Raw genomic sequence first — 24,581 nt, forward strand, 5'->3', positions numbered from 1 at the left:
TGCTCATTTTGTAATTTCTCTCTATTTGTCTTCCAAGATATTTAGTAAATATATACTGAGGGAAAATATTAAATAGTCATTGGAAACTCTTTCAAATTTGAGGTCTTTCTTCTTTAACATTTAACCATATAGTTTTCTTGAAGCTATTTATCTATCAGTTCCTTTCCATTACTCCTGACAACTGTGTATGGAAACTTAGCTCATCAATATTTGTAAGGTAAATGTTTTATTCTTATACTTAGTAACATCACAGCATTATTTTTAGCTATCAGTCCATTTTTTTTTTTTTGCAATTCTACCTTCATGTGAAGTTTCAAGAGAGGCTTTACCAAAAAAAAATGTGTTTATACATACATTCTGTGCTCACAGATGGCTGGTGAAAACATACTAATGTTATTACAAGTGTCAGTAGCCTATAACATATAAGAAAAATATGACCTACCTTTAGGAACAGGAAGTTAGAGAATTCCTTTATTACTATTATTCAGGAGAGAAAAGAGAGAAAAAGAGTGATCTTCTAGCACTGCCTTAGGATTGTATTTGTTTTCATATTGCAATTAAAAACACACACTGATTAGAGCTCAATACAAGGAAGTAGAATGACATGGTTAAAGTTTTAAAAGGCAATTTTTATTTCTGTGTATAGACTTTATCATAGTAAAACAAATATGAAAACAAGGTGTGATGATAACTCAGACAACAATGGTTAAAAAGGAAATAGAGAAATGGTGCTTTAAATTGAATCCTAAGTTCCCCACACACTCCTATTCACGTGTTCGGTTTGTAATGTACCATCATCTCAAAAGAATTAGACTCTTTTCTAATAGCACTGAGGTCCATAAAAGGGAGAGAGACATGAGGGCTCCTGTTCTGATCTATAAGGACACAACAAAAAGGCGGTGGTCCACCAGATATTGGCCCCTTCACTTTGGAGTTCCCAGGCTCCATAATTGTTGAGAATCACATTTTTGTCATTTGAGAGATGCAGTTGATAGTGTTTCAGCATAGTAGTCTGAATAGACTAAGATGAATGGCGATTGAAGAATAATTCTACAGATAGCGCTATTAGAATTTGTAAATAGAACATTACCTGTTGCGTATGGACAAGGAAAGAAAGAAATCAATTATGATCTCCAGTTTTTTGTTTTGCTTCGTTCCTTCTTTTCCTTATTTGTATAATTTTTTGTCTTGACACGGAGGGAAGGTGATGGCAGCTTTTACACTGTTTTATTTTATGTCAAAGTGCTGGGAAGATCAGGTCATATTGGCAGGAGAGAGAAGAGGTGACACTTCTGTTCTGAACATTTCTATTTGCATGTCTCTGAGACATGCCAGGGGAGCTGGCAGGTAGGTTGGTAGATACACAGGTCTGGATCCCAGAGGAGAGATCTTGGCTAAGGCCGAAGATGCTGTATTTGTTGGTATGTGTAAAGTAATAAGAAATGAGCCCCTACATAAAATGCATAAAAGGAGACATGGATAGAGAAAATATATAAATAGTGTAGGAGGAGGAAGAGAGCAGAATCCACCTAAGGCGTCTACCCTTAAAGGATGTATCAAGGGAAAAGTTGTGATTTTCCATCTTACCGATATAAAGAAAGAGAATTTCAAAATGGATTGTAAAATGAATGAAAGCTTAGGAGAAAAACATTACATATCAGAAAAAACGTGTTTATGTTAATTTTATGGTGAAAAGGAAACAAATGAGACATGTTAGAGTCGGTATTGGATCATTTTATGTTTTATAAAATTTGTGTTTGTGTAGTTCTCACCTATTTGAAAAATCAGAGATTTCAGAATACATTATGTAAAGATAGACACACTCTATTAGTGAGGCAAATGATTGATGTGTCAAGGAGAACAAAATGGAGGGTAACTGGTGAAAGATAAAAACTCTGACCAAAACTTACATACAAGTCGATTTTATTTTATTTTTGGCAGGAATAACATCAACTTGTTTTACTTTAACAGGAAGGAATGATTGCAAAGATGTGCACTGTTACAATAAGATTTTCAGATTTCATATTAAAGGGCTAAACAAGATATGTTAAATAAGTACTTTGATTCTTTAAGAATGAAATGCCCTGGTTTGGCCTAAGCTCTAGCTGCTTCTCATCGAGGGTGTTATATTCTTTGCAGTGGTTTTGTTCTGCAATGATTTTTCTCTTCTTTAGATTTGGCAGTGTGGGGGCTCATTGGAGATCGTGACTTGCTCCCATGTTGGACATGTTTTTCGGAAGGCGACTCCTTATACTTTTCCTGGTGGTACTGGGCATGTCATCAATAAGAACAACAGGAGATTGGCAGAAGTTTGGATGGATGAGTTTAAAGATTTCTTCTATATCATATCTCCAGGTACTCAAGCTGATTTTTTTCCTCTGCATAGGAAAAGGGCAATTTTACCAAGCTGAATATGGATTTGGTTATTATAATTTTTAAATTACTTATTCATTTATCAAAATTTAAGAGAATATTCATTATGAGAATGTTATAACACCTAGTCAATTTTGGTCTAAAATGAGAAAGATAATATCTAAAATGTATTAGTATTCTTTACATTTACTCCTAAAAGCCACATACATTCCATATGTCAAAAAAAGCAAAACGAGGGGAAAATATGAATAAAAGATGAAAAAGATGACATTTTTAGGATCTCAAAAGTCTAAAAGAGGACATAAGTTCCAAATAATTTAATAGTAATTCCATTTTCTTGATAATTTAACTTGTAGTGTTCTGTTTTTAATAGTTTCCATATAGGCCTGGTGATCACTAGTGACATTATTAGGTAACCCAAAGAATAATAACCAAAAGCATGCCTACATTTTCTTTTCTGTGATATAACCTATTATTTGTCAGAAGAACTAGTTTATATTTGAGTTGGCATGCTCTGATTTGTTAAGGTATTAATTTAAGGTAATTAAAATTATTCCTTGGTGGACAAATGCAAAGAGCAGAGTATACTTTCATATCAAGTCATATTATTGTACAACAAATAAAGTGAGGATATTGTTTATGAAATTTGACATTAGAGGGACTTTTTTTCACACATTTTCAAGCTTCTGCTATGTCAAAAAACTATTGCTGGAATAATATTTCACAAGTAGGTACATGTCTCAGCAGAATAAAAATCCAGTCCAGATGTTCACAGAGTTAATTTCAGCAAGAGCATATAAAATTAGTAGCAAGTGACATTTATAAAAACCTTTTTATTTATGTTTGATAATACATTTTGAATTCAGATACTTGCAGAAATTTATGGGCTAAAATATGAAGACTAGAAATGGAAGAAAGCAGTGTGTTCTGTGTGATTGCTCCAAGCTTACACTCAAGATTATGAGGAGTTGACAATAACTATAACCATATATATTATATTTGTGATTGATGAATATTATTTGTGAAAAATTATGTTAGTGTTGCCTTGAAGGAAAATTTTGCCCTCTGAAGGCTCATTAGATTTGGCAGCAGATATATTAATTATGGGAAAGGCAAACATATTGATTAATGTGTGAAAAGTGAAATTGACAGGATTTTGACTATCCGCTAGCCAGCAAGGGTTATCCAAAGTCGACAGTGCTTATATTGCTTTTTTATGAGGAGGAGGTGATTGGCAAAATCAGAATGACAGTACGTGCTTCTTAGGGGATATCATTTGGTTTGAGGAACATATCATGTCATCAGACAAGGTCGTTTAGATTCACAAAAGAGATGATGAATTCATCTGTTCTCTATGACATTGAAATAGAAAAGAATGGTATGTGATCAAGTTTTTCCAGGTGTGTTGCCAGACTTCTCCGTGTAATTTAAGTCTGGATAGCCAATGTTGAACAACTTGTCATTGTGTCTTTTTACAGTAGAAAGAAATTAAAAAGAAAGCCTCTTCCTGTACCAAGAACAATAAGCGGGATGAGTTTAGTGGCATGTTGATTCTGTGCCTTGTTTTCAGATTTTTAACTGCCGTTAGATCAAAGTGCTCAGCATGCTGAATCATGTCATGGATGGAGTGGGTGTTTGTTTTTTTTTTTTTTCCTCTAAGGCCATTCATTATTTTGTGCAATTTTCCCCTCAATAAAAAAGGGATATGAATAAGATAACCATTTCTTAAACTGTGATGAAATTATAAACTCTGGAGATTAACAGGTGAGAAAGGACACATACTGTCTGGAACTCATATGTTTATGTGGCTCAGCAGGAACCATCTGTGTCTCCAGGAAAATATGGTTTTTATATTATAATAAATATATTCTGGAAAGTTGTTGTTCTTGCAAAATGGGCTCATTTAAGCCCAGAAAGGTGCTTTCGGAAGCAGAAAAGAACATTTGGGCAATATGCTAAAAATACCTGGGAATCTCCTCAGGGGCATTTAATGGTTATGTATGTCATGGAAGCAATCAGTAGTTCTGTGCTTGTTGAAACCTACCCGGTGTATTGTGAGCCATGGGAAATACCAAAAATACTAAACAACAAACCGCATCTCCACAGAAAAGGAAGAATGAAAGTAGGCTAGAAACTAGATCTGGATGCATGCAAGCAATTATTGCCATAGGCAAGATACAGTGATAAAAAACAGATAAAGTTTACTGTATTAAGTTGCAATCTGTCATTTTATGACAAAACAGCCATTATTTATTTAGGCTACAGATTTTACTCATTTCTCTAGTAAAATAAAAATCATGAATTTTTTGATTTGTTGATTTGCTGATGTTTCATATCTGTGTGATATGGGTGAATTTGAAAACAGAGAAATGTGTGTGTGTGTGTGTGTGTGGTGCATGCATTTACATCCACACTTGTTCATGCAAATTTATGACAAATTCTGACAAGTTTATATTGAATTCTCTACAAATTAATTAACAGTAGGATTAATTGATATGATTCTGTCTAAATGAACTATTGAGTATCTGTTCATTGGTGAAGCATGCTTATATCATTATATTTATTTTACTCCTGTGACTCAGTCAAAATTCAATCTTTACTTCTGTGTCTTTATGAGTGAACTTTTTGAAATCTTTATGAGTGAACTTTTTGAAATTACTCTAACATATTACCTGTTTCCTTCATTGATGCTTTCACTTCATTCTTTTTTTTTTTTAAAGATTTATTTTTATTATTTTTTCATTGGAAAGGCAGATATACAGAGAGGAGAGACAGAGAGGAAGATCTTCCGTCCGAAGATTCACTCCCCAAGTGAGCGCAACGGGCCGATGCTATGCCGATCCGAAGCCAGGAGCCTCCTCCGGGTCTCCCACGCGGGTGCAGGGTCCCAAAGCTTTGGGCCGTCCTCGACTGCTCTCCTGGGCCACAGGCAGGGAGCTGGAAGGGAAGCGGGGCTGCCAGGATTAGAACCGGCGCCCACATGGGATCCCGGGCGTGCCAGGCGAGGACCCTCAACCACTTGCGCCACCGCGCCGGGCCCTTCACTTCATTCTTTTTGAACTTTCTAAGCTTTTCTTCCCTTCTGGAGTGTATGTGCTTTGGTCATCACATAACTGACATTTACACTGTTGTTTTAACTTTTACGCCTTTTCTGTTTACCCAGACTAATTCAGGATTTGTATTTTTATTGAGTATCAATTTCATGGCGGTTTTTAGTCCTTAAAAATGTTGAGCAGTTACAAGAATGAGTAAATTATTAAAGACTGAATGTGTGTGACGGAATTGCTTCTACAAAGGGACTTCAATAAGAAAGAAAGGAAAAAATAAAGGGAGGTTAAGGAAGGCAGGAGAGAAGGGAGATGGGAAGTATCATTATTTTCTTAAAATTATATTTGTGAACTACCTACAATCTCTTCTGCTTATATTACTGTTATATAAACATCAGAGTTGCTGAGAAGTGTAATTACATCGTTTTGCCGAAAATCTAACCTACTGATATATTTTCTTAAAGGGAATTAAGTGAAAGAAAATTTAAAACATTTTAGGATAGTAGAGTTAAAAGATAAGTTTGTTTTGTTACAAGTAATTTGAAACCCATTCATAGTTATTTTTTAATTTTACAAATTTTCTGGAAAGTTTGGTAAAAATCCTTATCTCTTAATTCTCTTTTACATGAGTTGTTATATGCCCTCAAATGTCTGACAGACACCATTAGGTCACACAATGCAACTGTCCATCAAAGCATCACAATTCCAATGACCCAAATCATACCTTTTCTTATAACTTCTATCTACTTCTGTGTTAAAAATGAAATTTAGGGACCAGCATTGTGGGTAAAACCGCTGCTTGTGACACTGGCATCCATATAAGCACTAGTTTGTTTCCTGTTTGCTCAGCTTTCAATCCAGCTCGCTGCTAATAGCCATGTAAAGTGGAGGAAGATGGCCCAAGTGCTTGCACCTCTTCACCCATTTTGTAGATTTCACGGGAGCTCCTGGCTCCTGGCTATGGCTGGCCTAGCACTGGCTGATGGGAGCACGTTAGGTGAACCATGGAATGGAAAATCTCTCTCTCTTTCTCTGTGTGTGTGTATGTATATATACATATATATAATATATGTGTGTACATATACATATGTAGCAAATTCAAATAAGTAGATTTTGCTTGCAAAGTTAAGTTAGAAAGTAACCACACATATGAATTACTTTCATTTGACTTTCTCCATGAAATCTCCTTCATGTTCTGATTGTCCTGACTTATATCTGGCAGGCATGTGCCCGTGTTTTCAGATTCAGTGACGTCAATGCATGTCTCAGAAATGGGTACAGATAAAAGAAAATTAACTGAACCAGTGCTGAAGGATAGATTGTGAAACTGTGTTATTTGACTTTCAGACTCTTTTTAAGGATGCAAATAGTAGAGCATCATCGATTTTCAAAGCCCTGTAGGCTCCTAAAGCCTGAGGCAGTTTTTACTACTAATTGGCCTGCTTCAGCTTGAGCAGGTCTGACCATCCTAGCAAATCCTTTGAAATGAAGTGGTATAAGCAGAAACAGCTCCTCTCAGAACACTCCATTTTACATGGTAACTATTCTTCCTATTTGTCACAGGTAAAAGCTTAAGAACTTTACCAGAGAGTGCAGTCATAACATTAACTATGTATTTGAAATGCTGGTTGTTCTATAAATATTGATTTTCCTCCTTAAAGAGTTTGATTTCTAAGTGCATATCAATAGACCTGGTGATTAGAGGCAGCTGTCCCTTAGAACATCCAAGTTTGTTTATTTCCTTTTTCTTAATGAACTAGAGAGCGCTTATGTTATGAGTGCAAGCAAATTGAAAACAAAATTTAAAGATGTCAGAAGTGTGCCGTGAAAGGAATTTATTTATAACAGGGAAAAGAGCTTGCTTTCTTTTGACATCATTGGAAGAGTTTAACCTTTATTCCAGGTAAACATGAATGATTCAATTAGAGAAGAATCTTTGATCTTATTTTGAAGGTTGCCTTTCTGTTTGTGAATCTTTTCCTTAAAAAGTGCTTTAGAAAAATCAGCTTATCAAAGGCAGCCTTTTTAGGCACCATTGTTGGATGATTGTCAAAGTTGAAAACATATATTAAATTTGGTCTCCTAAGAGGAGTATCTGGAAAATAGATTGTTGTCAACATGCTGATTTTTTCAAGTCAATATTAAATAATAATTACACCTTCAATATGAGATCTAATTTGTCCTATAAATAATAAAACATGGATTTTTCAGTCATCTAAGTATATTAGCTTTTGGTTGGCTTAACATGAACTCATCTGTAAAAAAGGATAGCACTTCTGAAGCTGCAATGCATTTGTACCTATGAATTTGACTTTCTGCTTTTTAATTCATGTTCTATAATCCCATCAACCATAATATCATTGGTCTAATGTAATGTATTAAAGAAGGGATTCAAAATATTAATGTATGTTACAACACATAATTCATATATGATTTAAAATGCTGAATATGAAAATAAGGAATATAGCCATATTCACCAATGTTGACATATTAGATGAACAATTAAATACTTCCCTTACCATAATCAGTGAAAACACCTAGATTGTTTCATTCTCTAAAACAATATGCCAACTTTACTATTTTTTCTACTTTATAAATTTTTATTTTTAAAAAGTAATAATATCTTGTTTCATTTTTCTAAAATATTTCTGAAGCTCTTTTTTCGCAGTTCCAAATAGGAGTTACAACACAGTTAGCACAATGCCTGTTGTCTTTTTGTTTTGTTTTAATATTCACTGATTTTATGTGTAATGTGGAGTCACAGAGAGAGGGAGAGAGAAAGAGAATGAGATCTTCCATTTGCCAATTACTCTCTGTATATGCAACGTCTGGGATTAGGGCCACATCAAAGCCATTAAGCAGGGTTTATTCCCATCTCCCACTTGGGTGCAGGGGTCCAAGCATTTGAACCTTAGTCTTCTACTGTTTTCCCAGGCACACAGGCAGGGAGCTGCATCAGAAGTGATGTTATAGTGACAGGAGCCACTGCGCTGACTTGGGATGCTGTGCCTTGATTGGCAGCTTAACTCACTACACAACAGCTCTGACCTCTGCCTTTTGACTTTAAAGAATGACTGCCTATATCATTACAATTCATTTGTTTGAATGAAAAATAATGTTAAATATTCAGTATAATAGGAATGCTTTATCAAAAATTAAAACCAATTAGAGATTTTGTGCATATTCTTACATTTCTTCTTTTACTTAGAAACCTCTAAAATTAAGTAATCTGTAACTTCTTCCTATTTTGCCTGCTGTTCTTCATAAAGCTCATTGTAGATAACTCCCACTCATCCTATTGGGGTTCTCAGCTTCAAAGCTCGCCTGCTTCTCACCTGTCCTCATAGTACTACCGGAGGACTTTGCTCAAACCAGATCTCACTTGGTCTCTCACTTTTGTAATGATCCTTTCATTCCTGAGACAAAACTGAAGTCCTAAGTGTGCCCAGCAGGGCTGCTGAGTAACCCTCTGGTCTTTAATATTTTAGCTTTATGTCCCTGTTCCCCACACGCTCCACATGCTGCTCCGCTTCAAGGTTTTCACCTGTTTCTAACATAGTATTTGAGGGCTTAGTGAATGCTACCACTTGTGTGCAAAGCAGCATCCTCACCCAACCCCCCTCCTCATTAATTGTTTAGATATCAGATTTGGAATATTCTTTCCAGGAGCTCCAATGATTACCTTTATTTCACCTGTGACAGTATATACATTTTTTTAAGGACTTTCCAAATGTCAAAAGCTTTGTAAATCAAAGGAGGATTTTTCTTTTTTGCTTGATATTTTTTTTTTTGAGATTTATTTATTTTGATTACAATGTTAGATATACAGAGAGGAGGAGAGACGGAGAGGAAGATCTCCCATCCAATGATTCAAGGGCCGCAAGTGAGCGCAAGGGCCAGTGCTGCGCCAATCCGAAGCTGGGAACCAGGAACCTCTTCCAGGTCTCCCACGCGGGTGCAGGGTCTCAAAGCTTTGGGCTGCCCTCAGCTGCTTTCCCAGGCCACAAGCAGGGAGCTGGATGGAAAGTGGAGCTGCTGGGATTAGAACCAGCGCCCATATGGGATCCCAGCATATTCAAGGCGAGGATTTTAGCCACACTGCCTTGCCCCTGGGCCACTTGGTATTGTTTTTAAAATTCATGAAGCCCTAAGTTATTCTTTCTATGTTTATTAAATATATTAGCGACAACTCTGATTATATATGTACCAGTTACCTTTGTTGTGTATATTTCTATGCATTTGTATATAGCATACATATATGCATTGCGTATATCATATATATATATGTTTATATGCCTGTACTAGAAGATACATTAATATTGCTTTGACTTCTTTTTTTCTAACTTGATATGTTCTTAATGTTTTGCATACATTCATTTAAAACTACAATGTTCTAATTTGAAGCACAATAATATTCTATAAAAATATATATTATATATAGAAATTATACCAATGTTGATGCAGTTAACCAGGTTCCAATCACCCAGTACTAAAAAGAAATTATAAAAGTACTCTTGTAACATCTTTCTGCACCCAAGGGGATATTACTGAAGGATGTGTCAGTATTGACAATAAGAATTCTGAATCACATAATAGCCTTTTGATAAGAACTGGTAAAGAAAGTTTTACTGCTGCCTTGGTGAATTAAATCGTGGCCCCACATAATCCTTCTGTACTCTACCTATTTGTATACAGTTTTCGTACTGTAAAATGAAATTATAATAATATCAGCTCCCACATGAAGCTATTTTAAGGGTTAAACTAAGTAAAACAAACGTATCACTCAGAAGTGTGTCTTTAAAATGTTAAGCATTCAATTAGAGAATTAGAGTTAGACATTAGTGTTATGAATACTCAGATATATTTGTAAGAATGAATGCTTGAAATCAATGAGTATGTACATTTTTATTTTGATTGATATTATTAAAATTGCTTGTTATTTTTAGAAGACTTCATGATCCTTCCTACCAACAGTATTTGAACTCTTATTGTATATTATCAATAATCTATATTAGCTAAATTTACTTTTTAGTGTATACATGTCTAAATAGGCATATGCACATTTTACTTGTGTATATATATATATATTTATTTATATATCTATAGAGCTAGTTAATTTTCTTACACTGTAACTGGGAATGAGCATCTTTGGTAGTTTTAGCTGGCATTTAGATTTCCTTTTTTTGCACATTTTCTTCATATCTTTTACTAAACTTACCTTTCAGTATTTTTTGCTCTTTCATTTATTCATAGATGTATTTGTTAAAGACTGATTAATTTTTACTTGAAAGGCAGATTTACACTGAGAAGGAGAGATAAAAAAATATCCATTCTCTGGTTCACTCCTCACATGGCTGTGATGGTTGGAGCTGAGCAGATCTGAAACCTGAAACCAAAGCTTTTGAGAGCATGTAGAGTAGCTGGGACATGAAATGAGGCCAAGGGATATCAGAGGTCGAGGATTAGCCAGTAGAGGATTTGGCTGTTGAGACTGTACTGGCTGACCCATATTTATAGATGTTTATGTATCCTGACAATCATTAATTTATTATATAAATTACTACAGTAAAATCTGCATCAACCTTTTGGGTTTTTCAGTTCAGAAGAAGTGAGTTGATTACACAGAACATTTTTTAACACTGATTTGACTTTAAAGTCAATGTGTGTGTGTGTAAGAGAGAGAGAGGGAGAGTGTTCCGTCTGCTGTTTCACTCCGCAAATGCATGCGATGGACAGAGCTGGGCAGCTATGAAGCTGGAGTCAGCAGCCTCTTCCAGGTCTCCCATCCTAGTGCAGGGGTCCAATGCCTTAGGCCATAGCCTGAGCTTCCCTGTGCCATCAACTGGGAGCTAGATCAAAGGTGGAGTGGCTGGGGCTGAATCAGTGCTCACATGGGATCCTGGCAAGGGAATGAAGGTTTAATTTGCTACACTACTGCACTGGCCCCTTCATTTAGTTGTTTGAAGTAAAGTCAGTGTTCTATTAAATTAACAGTTACAAGCAAAATTACAAAATCCGGAAATGTTTTTAATATTTATTCATAGAACAAAAACAAAACTATTAAATGCAAGAATTATAGTGTAAATTCCATGTCAGTATAATTATATCACTCCTATTACAGTAGTTCTCGAAGCACATAGAAATGTATTTGTGGTTCATAGAGTAATAAATATGGTGTAGAATTTGACTATGATGAAAACATTAAATTTTAAATGTCATGTTGAATTATTGTGTTTTCTTTTTATTTAGATTTATTTTTACTTTATTTGAAATAAAGTGTGACAGGAAAAAGAGGGAGAGGAATGATAAGGAGAGATCTTCCATCTACTAGTTCTCCCTTCAAATGGCCCAGCTGGGTTTCCAGTGTGACATATTCCTTAAATATTCCTTGAACTCCTGCTTTACGTGCTTCTCATTGTTGATAAGAAGCTTTGTGACAAGTGTTTTGAATTCTGTATCCCCGTTTTCTTGATGTCTTCTTCAGTTAACTCAGGTTTGCAAAGGCTTTTGCTCCTTCATAGGGGAATCTTCAGTAATATTCTTTGTACCGTTGTCTCTTATTTTGCTCTTGGTCATTGTACTTCTGATTTTCAGGTTCTTCTCTTTGGGGGAGAAGAACAAGCTGTGTGGAAACAGTTTGGCAAAATTATCTCCTGAAGTAATGCTTGGTGGTGAATATTTGTTAAGAAATTATGTTTTGCTGTTGTTGTTTTGTTTTCACTGCGTTTAGAAATATTCCTGTATTTCCTTTACAAAATGTAATTCACATTTATTTATTGGAAAGGCAGAGAAAAAGTCACACACAAAGATATAGAGCAGGTTGCAAATAGGAGCTGGGAACTCAACCCAGATCTGCTATATAGGTGACAGGGACACAGCTGCTTGAGCCATCGACTGCTGCCATTCAGAGTGTTCATTAGCAGGGATCCGAAATCCGGAGTATACATGGCTCCAGAACTCAGTCATTCCAGTTGGGACACAGGCATCCCAAGTAACATCTTAACTGCTATGCTGAAATACCCATCCCTCAAATGTGCTCGTAGATCTGTTATTTTAAAAATTTCCACTTCACAACAAGTACAACTCATCTAGAATTTTAAACAGATTTTGAAAAAGTTATTTCAGAGGAAAGTGAAAGTATAATCAAATTTTGATGAAGTAATGTTGATGTACCATTACGATGTGTAATGTTTGTCTTTATCAGTAACCAGGGGATCTAATGTACAGGCATGTTTCAGGAGAGCTTTGAGAAGTAATTTTAAATTGCTTTAATTTCTATTCCAATACCTCAGACATCTGCTTCTCAAAATAAACTGCTAACCAGTTCGTGCTATACACGTAGAGAAGAGTAAATAGGTTATTTTTGAAAGACACAAGAACTCTGGAGGAAAATGCCTAAGGCAGTCTTCATTAAGTAACGAATTCATTTGTCTGGTTTGAACAATATGAGCAGCAGTTTGATCATAGAAATAGATCATAGAATGATTTATTTCTGGCTATGAAGAATGTTTTACTAGGTTGCAGATTTTCTGTTATCTTACAAAAATATTTGAGGCTATTGTCTCTTGATATCATCGTTGAAAGTTTCATGCTTCGCACATATGAATACCAATCTGGACACATTTATCTACTCCCTCTGTGTCTTCATATTCTATTTATTTATTTCATTCCCAGATGCCCTGCCTTTTATTATAAGAGAACACTCTTCTCAAGATGTATATGTTACAAAAATAAGTAGTAAATTAATGAGTGAAAAATGAATTAATGATTGAAAATTGAACAACTAATTTGCAACTGTTAAACAAATTCTGAATACTGCAAGTTGACTTAAACACATTCATTTGAAAATAAAATTATGATTTTTTCTGACTTCCTAATATATTCTAGCATGCAAATAGATTTAGGTATTTTTTTCTGTAAGAAAATCTTAATACCAGTGGTGGCATGAAAAAACTCAGGTGCTCACCAAGTGCATTTATAAACATTATACAAGAGACAATGAGACTCCAGAGAGCTTTGAAATGAAGAAATGAGTTTTTAGCTAAAATGTTGCAGATGTGGTTTTCGTGAGAGTTTTGTAAATTTGATAAATCTTTGAACTTCAGTAAGATGTTCCAACAACTCATTTGTAAAGTAGGAGTAATAAATGCTGCCCTTTCTACCCACAACAAAAATTTTGGATTTCAGAACAAACACAATGTTAATTTAAATGAATATCTATATACTTGATCTTAGCCATAAGGCCAAGAAGCCACAAATTAACATCTATAAAGACCTATTTCATAGTCAGCAAATGAGATTTCCACTTTTTAAAAATATTATTTATGTATTTGAGAACCTGAGAGAGAGAGAGAAAGAGGTGAGATCAATTGATTCCTATTTTCTGGTTTTCACCCTGAAATTCCACAATGATTGTGGCCATACAAGGACCAGAACCAGGATCTTGAAACTCAATCCAGGCCTCTCATATTGGTGGAAGGAAATCCATTACCCAGCCATCGGTGAGGTTTCCTGGAGTTTGCACTGGCAGGAAACTAGATGCCACCTGGCCTTAGACCAGCCCAGTGCTCCAGATGTTACAGCCATTTGGGGAGTTATCAGTAGATGGAAGATCCTTGTCTCTGTCTCTCCTTCTTACTCTGTAGCTCTGCCCGTCCAGTATAAATAAATAAATCTTAAAAGCAAGAAATAGGAACCAGTAATGAAATCCAGACCTTCTGACCTCTAGTGTCATAGTTACTTGTGTCGCACTTACTGTGCTACACGTTCAATGCAAACTGGGTACAACTGTGTACAAATCTGGGTCCAAATGCCTATACCCACAATATTCCACCCTCAATCTCCCTCTGCCTTACTTGTTGTCCCTACTATAGAGATGTGACCAGAACACAGATGTGTCTTCTGGTTAAAGAGTAATGTTCCTGTGTGCCAACGCTTCCCTTTCCCAGATTTATAAAAGCAACAAGATATTTGATGAATTTAGGAAAAAATGAATTATATGAACTCAAACCAAAGGCAAATGTTGGAAAGAATAATTCTCCAAAACAAATCTGGAAAGTACGTAATTGACTTTAGAAGATGGATGTGATTTGTTATTGTGACCAAGACATTCATAGGAGATGATGAGAAGTTATAAGAGAGGGCTATATGGAAACTCGTAGTAGAGTTACTTCAAAATATCTGTTTTGAAAATTGGAAATTATTCAGAACTATGTGAGAAAAAGAAATATGTATCTAATATATTTCTTATAATATGTATGCATTATATCTTACATATTTATATTTGTAGGCATTTGAATGCTTTCTTGTAACTATATAATGTATGCATTGTTACATGCTGTGTGTTTTGATAGTTTCACTCTATATCATGTATACGTTTGTTAATTATCTCTAAGCAAATCAAAGTCTGCTCTCCATTCTTCTGTGGAATTGTTCAAGTCTTGGTTATGAATGTTACCTTGGCTTGGAAGGACCCATGTGTACATTTTGTTTTCCCAATGTAAGAACTTTTAGGCTCCCTTTAGTTTCCTTTTGTGTTTTCAGGGCCTCCCTAGCTCTCTGTCTGTTAGTCAGTGATACCTAGGAAGCACTGACTTAAAAAAAAAATAGAGAGTTTTTAGCTTATTGCTCAGAACTTTTCAAATGTATTCAACTTTGAAAAATAAAAAGAGGAAGGCTAGAAATCATTGGAAGAAAGTTAAGATGCTTGGAAAAAGACTGAATTTAGAAGCCTTGCTGATACTGGGAGACTGTTTAGCTGCTTCATTTCAGTACTGAGAAAATTAAGACTTTTTACTTACTCAGTGTTTTCTATGGAATTAGCGCATTTACAGAAGGATCTTACAAAAAGTGTGCTGCCTTAGCAAAGGGCCATTATGGAGATTAGTCCTTGCAATGTACTACTTAGTTTAATATCTGGTGGGTTTACAGTATTAGCCTGCTAATAGAACAGAATACTTGTATGGGAGAGAACAGTGGGTTCTATTTGTATAGAAAGCAGAAAACAAAAGAGATAAGGAAAACATTTGGAGTCCAATGCCTTTGAAATGGTGACATTATTATACATATTCATAAAAACTGGCTCTGGAGAAAACCAAGTAGTTGTATTCATTTGGAAGTAAATATAAGTTACAGAAAAATCTATAGCAGTCATTTTTTTTCTGTTGGAAGTTGAATCCATTCATTTCTTTCCCCTTCAATAAAGGTAGAACAAAAACAACGACAACAACAAAAACAACAAAAAAACAAACAAAAAACAAATTATCATTCTCCAAGCCTCATTAATGTAACTGCATGCATATAACCATATGTTTTAGACATGAATAAAATCAAATAAATAGGTAAGATGGATAAAGTTGAAAAGTGAGATATATAATGCAACATGTACAGCATACACATAAAATCTTCTGACAATCATGTTAAGTGATCAACAATGCTTCCTAAGTAATGTGACTTTGCAGCTCCACAGAGATTTGCCAGGGATGAAGAAGGCTACAGGAAAAAATGCTGGAAGATCCAATCTTATTGCTGCTAAGGAGTGCATGACATTATCCAGTAGTCAAAAGTGGTCAGTTCAAAGGGTTGGAGGAATTAAACAGAAGCATTGATCTTGTCTTAAAAGGTAGTGAAGAACCAGAGAAAGAAGTGAGTCCCTCTGGTTGTTACAGTAGACTTGCAGCAAGGGAGTAGACTGCAAGTTGCAACACTTGTGTTCTAAACCAAGTATAACATATTGATGGACTAAACATGCATAAGATTAAGAATAACAAAATGTTGTGATTGCTGGATGGTTACAGCTGAAACACAGAAAATAGCATGTGTGATGGCAAGATACCTGAGACAATCAAGTGCACCTGTGATGACTGACTTTCTCTGAAATGAGAACCACACAAAATGTTTTAGTACAGTGACCTCAGAGGTTGCACAAGAAGGATTGAAAACACATATCAATTATTTGCCATTCCTTGCCATGTCATACTCACAGCTTAAGTTTCTATGGTACTGAGAGTGCTCCCAGTTCTGGTTCAGTTTAAAGGTTGTCTATTGATTTCTTGGGCGTCTATGACTGATCTTGATAGTCATTATGTTAATCTCTGTTATGAACGTATGATGTGCAGAATTCTGCTGTACCCTGTAATTTTTCAAACATCGGGCAAAAAGTTAAGCAAGTAAAGAAATATAGTTTAAAAATTTTTGAGATTAGCTTGCAGAATCATATCTTACATCAGTGAAATGAAAAAGGCATCTTATTTCTCTATTATGGAAAAAAATTCTCATGAGGATCTTCAAGAATTTTATTTGTAAGGAGATGGAATTTAATCTTTGAATACCTGTGGAAGAAAAAAAGAGAAAAGAAATGTCCAGGAGGAAACCTAACAATGACAGAGAGACCAGACAATATAAATGACTGTATGATTGACAGCTCCAACATAATGAAGTCAGCTGTCTCCGAAGCCTTGGATTTACTACAGTGGCACAAACAGGCCTCTCTGATGTTATCTTTCATGATTAGTATCCAAGCAAAGACACTAGATGGCTTTCATTTGTTGAAATAAAGGCTGCTATCAGATGAAGCATCAGCTGTGATGCATTTGTTAGAACCCTATCATTTTTTTTTCGGCAACAAAGAGATATATTCTTTATATTTATTCATTTATGAGGGAGATAAGCTGTTAATTGCATTTATGAACCATATGCCAATCATTTATAACTATTATTATTCATTGTTGAATACTGATAGCAAACAACTTTTCAGCATTTTCTTTGTAGTTAAATTGAAGCTTAGACAATTTATTACTACCTCATGTGAATTTAAACCTAATATGAAATAATAAGGGAAAGTGTGACAGTGTTAAAGGAAATATGGTTGCACAATTGAAGGTTCGCAAATTCCTTAGCTACAATCAATCATTTGTTCAACAAATGACAAATGTTGAGTATCATTATTTCAAATTAATAATATGAGTGAATTTTTACTTTCCAATAACGAAATATTTTTGGTAAAGCAAACACTTACTTTCATTAATGTAGAATTAGAATAACAGGTAATTTAATCACTTTAAGTACTAAAAACTGGATTATTACTATTGACAGTTCATATTTTCTTTGTCATAAAATGACGGTATATCTATGACGAAAAATAGAAATTATTTTGAAAGATATATTTTAGTTGTTTGAAAGGCTGACTAGTACAGAGTGAAGAAAACAGATATTCCATTGCCCAGTTCACTTCCACCAATTGCACACAACCATTAGGAGTGCAATCCCATGATGGAAACTTAGAGCTTGGAACTCCCTTGGGGTCTCCCAGCTGGCTGGCAGGGGTCAAAAAACCTGAACCTGAACCATATTTTACTGCCTTTTGAGGCGCAATTGCAGGCAACGGGACAGAACCAGATCATGCAGGAAGTGAACAGCTGCTCCTATATGGGATGCATGTCACAGGTGACATCTTAACCTACTGTGCTGAGACACCAGCACTACAAAAGATTCTTTAAGTCAGTGAGAACAAAAGAGAACTCTAATGTAATACTCTAATACTAATAGTCCTACCAGAAGTATCACTATTACTAGTAATAACCTTCTGAAGGCAATTTTCTACATTCAGCTAATCTCCAGATATGAAAAAAGAAAGGGAAATATTAATTTTATACATCTTAAATGTTTTTCAGTTGTATCTATTTCATTAATTTTAACTATTCCCTTCCACTGTACATAATATATGAACAATATTTTATTGTATTGAATAATTAAAGCTATTTATCTATGCCTTAATTTATTAATATGTGATATATATATCATAGCAGTGATTTTATAATTCATTTTTTACTATCCTTAGTACAAATCACCAGACCTTAAGCTATTGCAATAAATTGCAACAATTTTAAAAAGGAGTAAGTTTCTTCTTGATTTGACATATTATTTTATCTCTTAAATGTAATCTACTTCTGAATTTGTATGTTTTTGACATATATTCATTAAATTTTTTTGGTATTTTAGTTTATTAAGAACCTTTGCAGATTCAAAGATGAATAATGAATAGCCTAACTGAGAACATGTATCCAGCACAATGAATGAATGAAAACATATAACTGTACCCAAGTTATGAAGACTTGTGTTGCAAAAGAAAGTAACACTTGCATGTGGCAGAGCATAGCACAACTAAAAGTTTAACTGATAAAATGGGCTGCTACTATGACTGGTCTTCAAAGAACACACTGAAGGATGACTGAATGGCTAATGGTAGAAGTATTTTCAATAAGAAGTGTTTGTAAAGACAAACAGCCACAGACATCTTGGTTTCTGTTTTTTGTTTTAAAATGTACCCGGCTTAACAAACTCCTAGACCATGAGGAATATCAGAGGATATTGCCAGCTCATTCAATTAGCCTCTGCACATCAATGATGACAGGGAAACCCAAATCAAGGATGATCTTCTCCTTGAGCTCATTTGGGAGACCTCAGGAGTCAATTACAATTTCAAATCATCAGTGGGGTTAATTTTACTTTCAGAACTTGTTCTCTTATGTATAAAAAGGAATGGAAAGTTTCTTTGTAGCTGAGTGTTTTTTTTCTAAATGTACACTTATATTTAAAGAGAACGTTTAAAATTTACTTTAAAATTAGGTGATCTTAGATAATTTCCTTCATATATGCAAACAATAAAGCTGAGAGTCTTTTTGAGTATAATTATAATGAGTTTGAGAATGTTAAAATTTGTTTTGTGATTAAGAGCCCATAGTGGTAATTGCAACTCAGAACTCAATTGCTTAAAACTTTAATATGCCAGAACTTTTAGTGAGGAAAGATACAGTGAAATCATTTATAGTTATATTGGCTCCTCCTTAAATTGAAATGCTTTGTTGTATGCATCTGGTTAATACCCTGGAAAGGAGTACTTGAGATTGTCCAGGTATTTAAAGTTTTATCCAGGTACAGTATTCTCAATAATATCTAAGCAGGAATCATTATAATCAGAGTAAAATTGTTAATATGCCACCTATTATTAATAAAATGGATATGTAAATCTTAATTAATTAAGCTATTTATTAAATAATTGCATCCTTACTAAAAGATCCTTCATGTGCCTAGCTCTTTCTGGTTGAGTGTCAGCTATACAAAGAAAGGGCTCCAAGTTACAGCCAAAATTTATTTAAAATACTACTACTTTAAAAGGAAAAAATATAATAGAGATTAGCATTAGTACGATGTTGAGGTATTGTACTGCCACACCAGGTAGACTAGTGGCAAAGTAACATATTTTATCTGCAGAAACTAAAGAGAAGTTTCTATGACAGTTAATTGCTTTGTAAGTCAATTATAAAGAAGGAAGGGGGAATAAAGACAGGATTTTGGTACTTTTCTGATATTTTCTTATATTTTATATTTTAGAATGAAACATCTGCAACTAGTATGAGAATTGTAGTTGACAATATCACGTTATAAGTGTGCGTGTGTGTGTGTGTGTGTTTTCTGTGTTGGGAATGTTTTAAAATTGAAAGGAGGATCTGTCGCTGTTGTAAAGTTTAAGTTGCTACCTGCCACATAGACATCCTGTATATGTAAATGGCTATATATGTTTAAATATGACCAAATTGTCCCATAGAATGTGCTAAATCATACTCAAAATAGCCCATGTAGAAATCTTTACCTATTTCATTGGTGAAACATCTCTCTTTACATGAGGTCATATTTTTATGACAAAAGAGTCATTCATTTGCCAACAATTTGAATTTGAAATGTTTTACAATGAGCTGGATTTAAGGCTGATTAGCATTTGTTTTAATAACCTGTGTTGACATGGATAGACATCAAAAATGTGTGTAATTAAAGAAGACATTTTCTGTTGTTACATATTCTTACAAACTGGACTCATGATGCACCACGTAGCACCGTATGTGGAAGAAGCACAGCCAGTCAGAGAGCGGATGAAGGACGGTGGTGTAGCCCAGAGCCTCTGTGTTTTCTCTCTCTAGCACAGAATGGCAAAGCAGAGTGAATAGGTTCAGAATTGGCTTGCTTGCGTAGTATCACAAGACTCTGGGGCATTGGGACTGTCCCCAGTTGTCTGCTTCTTGGGCTCCAGATAATCAAGAACATGTGCATAAGACCCTAATGTAGAGGGACCCTAAGAAAAAGTCAATGGAGATTGAGACTCTGGTTGGCTTGCACTTGAAATGCATCTTCCCACTTGAGTTGTTTGGTAATCCTGGGAGTTCAGTAGCCAAGGATTAGAAAGACTAAACTCATCTCTCAAAGAGCAGACCACAGAGAACTTTAAACGTTAGTGCAAAGCAGCATTATATGTGCTATTTTAAAAATGACAAGAAATACATAAATAAACATGCAAAGGAAAAGAATTAGAAAAATAAGGTCTATTTCTTTATTTCTTTAAGAGATAGAATATAGAGATAGGAAGACTTACAGGAGTTCTGAAATCCACGTAGGTCTCCAACATGGTTGTCAGGAACCCAAGTAATGGGGCCATCTCCTTCTGACTTATCAGATTTGTTAGCAGCAGAATGGGTCAAACGCAGAGCAGCTGGGGCTCAAGCCACTATCCTGATATGGAATACAGACATCATAGGCAGCAGGTTAATCCACTCTGTTACAGCACTGGACCCCTATGTATGTATATGTGTATGTCATAGGCAAGACTTCGCTCATTATTTACAAGGTTTTAGACATTCAATCAAGGCCAAAATCTTACGAGGATTTGCCTTCTTTAAGTTAACATCTGAACTCTATTTTCATATACATGACATTAATGTTGACTTTCCATACCTCTTATTAATCAAAATAAAATATTATTGAATTAAACAAAACCAACATGTAATTACAATCTCTGTTGCTATCTGTCTTCTGTACAGGATGGCTTCTCCAGTCTTTGAGTACCCATGTTTGAGTATGTAACAGAAATAATGTAGTATATTTGGTTGATCTTAATCTGGAGTAACTTTGGGAAAGCAGTGAACTGTTTTTGCAATGACTCATTGAAAGCAATATTATTTAGTCTATAGATATACTCCCGGACTTACAATACTCTGTTGACATGTCAAGAGCTGTGTGGGACAATGTTAGTAGTTGAGATACCCTATAATAAATATCTAAAATTAAATTCCTGATTTTCCCAACATGGATGTTCTTAAATAAATGTGTTTGGAAGTAACCTAACAAGCATAAAGATTGATCCTTGTTGTGAAATTTAAGAGACATTTAAGAGTGAATTATTTTCAGTTCATATGGAGAAACTAATAGCCCTTTTAGTGGCAATGGAGATTGAACAAGCTTTGTCAATTAGTGATACAAACTGTGATTTCAAATGAGCTGTTTTGGCCCCTTTTGTGGTAAAAGCTCAGTTTTGTTAATCAGTTTTGTTTTCTGGGGTGTTTCTACTGTGTATATCAAAATTTCTCAGATTGATGGCTTATTTTCCAGTAGCTGGAAGGCATTGTTTTGTGTTTAGACTACCACAGGTTTACTGCCCGATAAAATACATTTCCACTTGCAATATATACGAGCTGTCAGCATATATTTCATGTTTATTTTCCCATTGGGGTATTTTCAGGTATATTAGTGATATATAAACTGATTTTATTTAGTTCATATTTTGAAAGTTTAATTTTTATTAGAATTTTATCAGAAACCTAAAAACCCCATATATGTGAAGGGTACATGTGTCATTTGATACATGTGTAAATTGTATTATGTCAAATGAAGAGTAAACGCATCTCCTAAATATTTGTTATTTTATGTAGCAAAAACTTTCAAAACCCTTTCTTCTAGTATTTCATGCAAAATATGTGGCAGTTTATCATAATCTATAGTCACCCTGTCATACATCGAAACACAAAACCTTACTTCTCTTTGTTACTTTATTAATCATTTTTGTTTGTTTTTTTAAATTTTTATTTATTTTTATTACAAAGTCAAATATATATATAATAGAAAGGAGGAGAGACAGAGAGGAAATGAATCATTCCCCAAGCTTCCACAACAGCTGGTGCTGAAGCCAGGAACCAGGAGCTCCTCTGGGTCTCCCACACAGGTGAAAGGTACCAAGGGTTTGGGGTATCCCTGACTGCCATCCCTGGCCACAAGCAGGGAACTAAATGGGAAGTGGGGCCCCTGGGATTAGAACTGGCACCCATATGGGATCCTGGCACACAAGGTGAGAACCCTAGCCACTAGGCCACTGTGCCTGGCATAATTGTTACTTTATTAATCTATCTTTCCTTCATCCCACTCCAACCTATGAGATTAAAAACCTTCATATCTCAGTATTCAAAATGATAGAAGTTGGAAGAACTTAACATTATATATGACTTTCATGAGGAATAACATAAAAACTGATGAAGATACGAGCAGGACATCGTGAGGAAACTATTGGAATGGAATTATATCCAAATCCACTATCCTGCTTAACATCTGGACAGAGTATATGATCTAAGTATAGCCTCCATCTCTCATATGGAATTTCCAGCTCTGTATAGTTGAATGATGTCTCTGGCTAATCGTTATGAGTGGTGGAAGCACAGTTAAAACAAGATCTCCTTATACTATGCTTTATTCAGTTTCAATGATACAATACTATAAGAATACTACTTCCGTAAAAGAAAATCCTAATTCTTTTCTTTCATAGTATTCTCATTATGCCACACCCATCAGTGATAAATCATGCTGGCTAGAATTAGTTAATGCAACTAGCTATGGAGAATAGAATTTCAGAAATTAGAGTTTGAATTCAGGATTGTGGTATGGATGCAGCAAGATAAATTTTGTTTTTCTGGAAAAATTACTAGAATGTAATATTGAGATGCAGAACCACTGAATGTATTAGAAGCTCTAGAAAGCAGTGGTTAAATTAAAAAGAGGAGGAAAGTACAGCAACTCAAAAGAGAGCTGTGGCAAAAATGAAAAAAAGTCAGAAATTTACATCTTTTATAACTTTGACACAGGATGTGCTATCTACTATTTGTGGAATTGAATCAACAATTAGAAGTATTTAGCCAGATGGGTTTTGTATATATCCTGAGGTAGGGCTTTCTGTAAAGACTTAGATAAGCATGTACCTCACTTCTAACAGGGAACTGATTGATGAAGGTTTCCTTCTGATCATTACTATTTTTTACTTGCCTCTTAGTAGCTAGAATATGTATCACAAGCCTGAAACACGTTGAACAGATGGTCCTCTATGATCACGAATAACCCTGCAGGAAAAATCCAAGCTCACCAAATGATTTAACAACTTCCCCAGTTCCTTGAGATGAGAAATAGCCACATTCTAGGACATTTGCTACTCCAGAGAATATTTTGAAATTATTAACCCCGTTTTAAGGATACACCATTAAATATGTGCTCAATATACATGACTAATGTACATTTAAAGTGTGTCTAGACTTATAACTGAATTTTTATTGAAATAAAATCAACTTTATTAAATTATTTGGACACTGCAGCTCCAGAATAAACCAAGGGTATCATGCATGAATGGAAGTATGTCCTAAAATTGCATTGCTTCTGAGACCCACTGAGGTATATTTGAGCAACAAAATCTATCAATATTTGCTAAGCACAGTGTTCTCTGAGATTTCCAGCTTGCTATGCATTAGAGTCCTCAAAGAGAAGTCATTGGTATTAATATTCCCTCAGATGCTAATGCCCATTTCTATTGAAAACACTTTCCTGTCTGCCTTATTTTCTTTAGCAATCATTGGGGATGATTGTCTTCAAACAACAAAAGTTTTGGAGTGAAAACCCAATATGTTTATGTTCACCATGTTTTATTTTGATACATTCTACTAAAAGTATTCCATGTCTCTATTTTCAACTGAATTTTCTTTCTTTCTTTTTTTTTTTTTAATATTTGTTAGAGTTACAGAGAGCCGGGGGCGGGGGGTGCGGGAGTGGAAAGATCCCATCTGCTGTATCACTCTCCAGATGAACACAATGGCCAGGACTTAGCCAGGATGACGTCAAGAGCCAGGAACTTCTTCTAGCTTTGCTAATTGGTGCCAGGGTTTGCCTAAACATTTGTGCCATTTTCATCTACTTGAAAGGCATGGGGTTGTGTGTGGGAGAGAGCTGGGGAGGGGGAGAGACAGAGACACAGAGAGAGAGAGAGCATATGAATGCGAATGAATCTTCCATCTGTCTTCAGGA

The 24,581-nt window shown here is 35.0% G+C and overlaps 1 protein-coding gene across 5 annotated transcripts in view; it reads left to right on the forward strand.

Annotated features, from left to right (window-relative positions):
- GALNT13 (polypeptide N-acetylgalactosaminyltransferase 13) overlaps positions 1-24,581 on the forward strand; it is a 426,836-nt gene that overhangs the window by 307,112 nt on the left and 95,143 nt on the right. For all 5 annotated transcript variants that reach the window (XM_040972021.1, XM_040972022.1, XM_040972023.1 and 2 more), the window contains one exon: positions 2,175-2,355. In XM_040972021.1, coding sequence (XP_040827955.1) covers positions 2,175-2,355 — 181 coding nt within the window. The remainder of the gene's footprint in view (positions 1-2,174; positions 2,356-24,581) is intronic.

Source organism: Ochotona curzoniae, unplaced genomic scaffold (genome assembly GCF_017591425.1).
Source record: "Ochotona curzoniae isolate NIBS_2020 unplaced genomic scaffold, NIBS_Ocur_1.0 contig_2210, whole genome shotgun sequence".
Taxonomy (NCBI): domain Eukaryota; kingdom Metazoa; phylum Chordata; class Mammalia; order Lagomorpha; family Ochotonidae; genus Ochotona; species Ochotona curzoniae.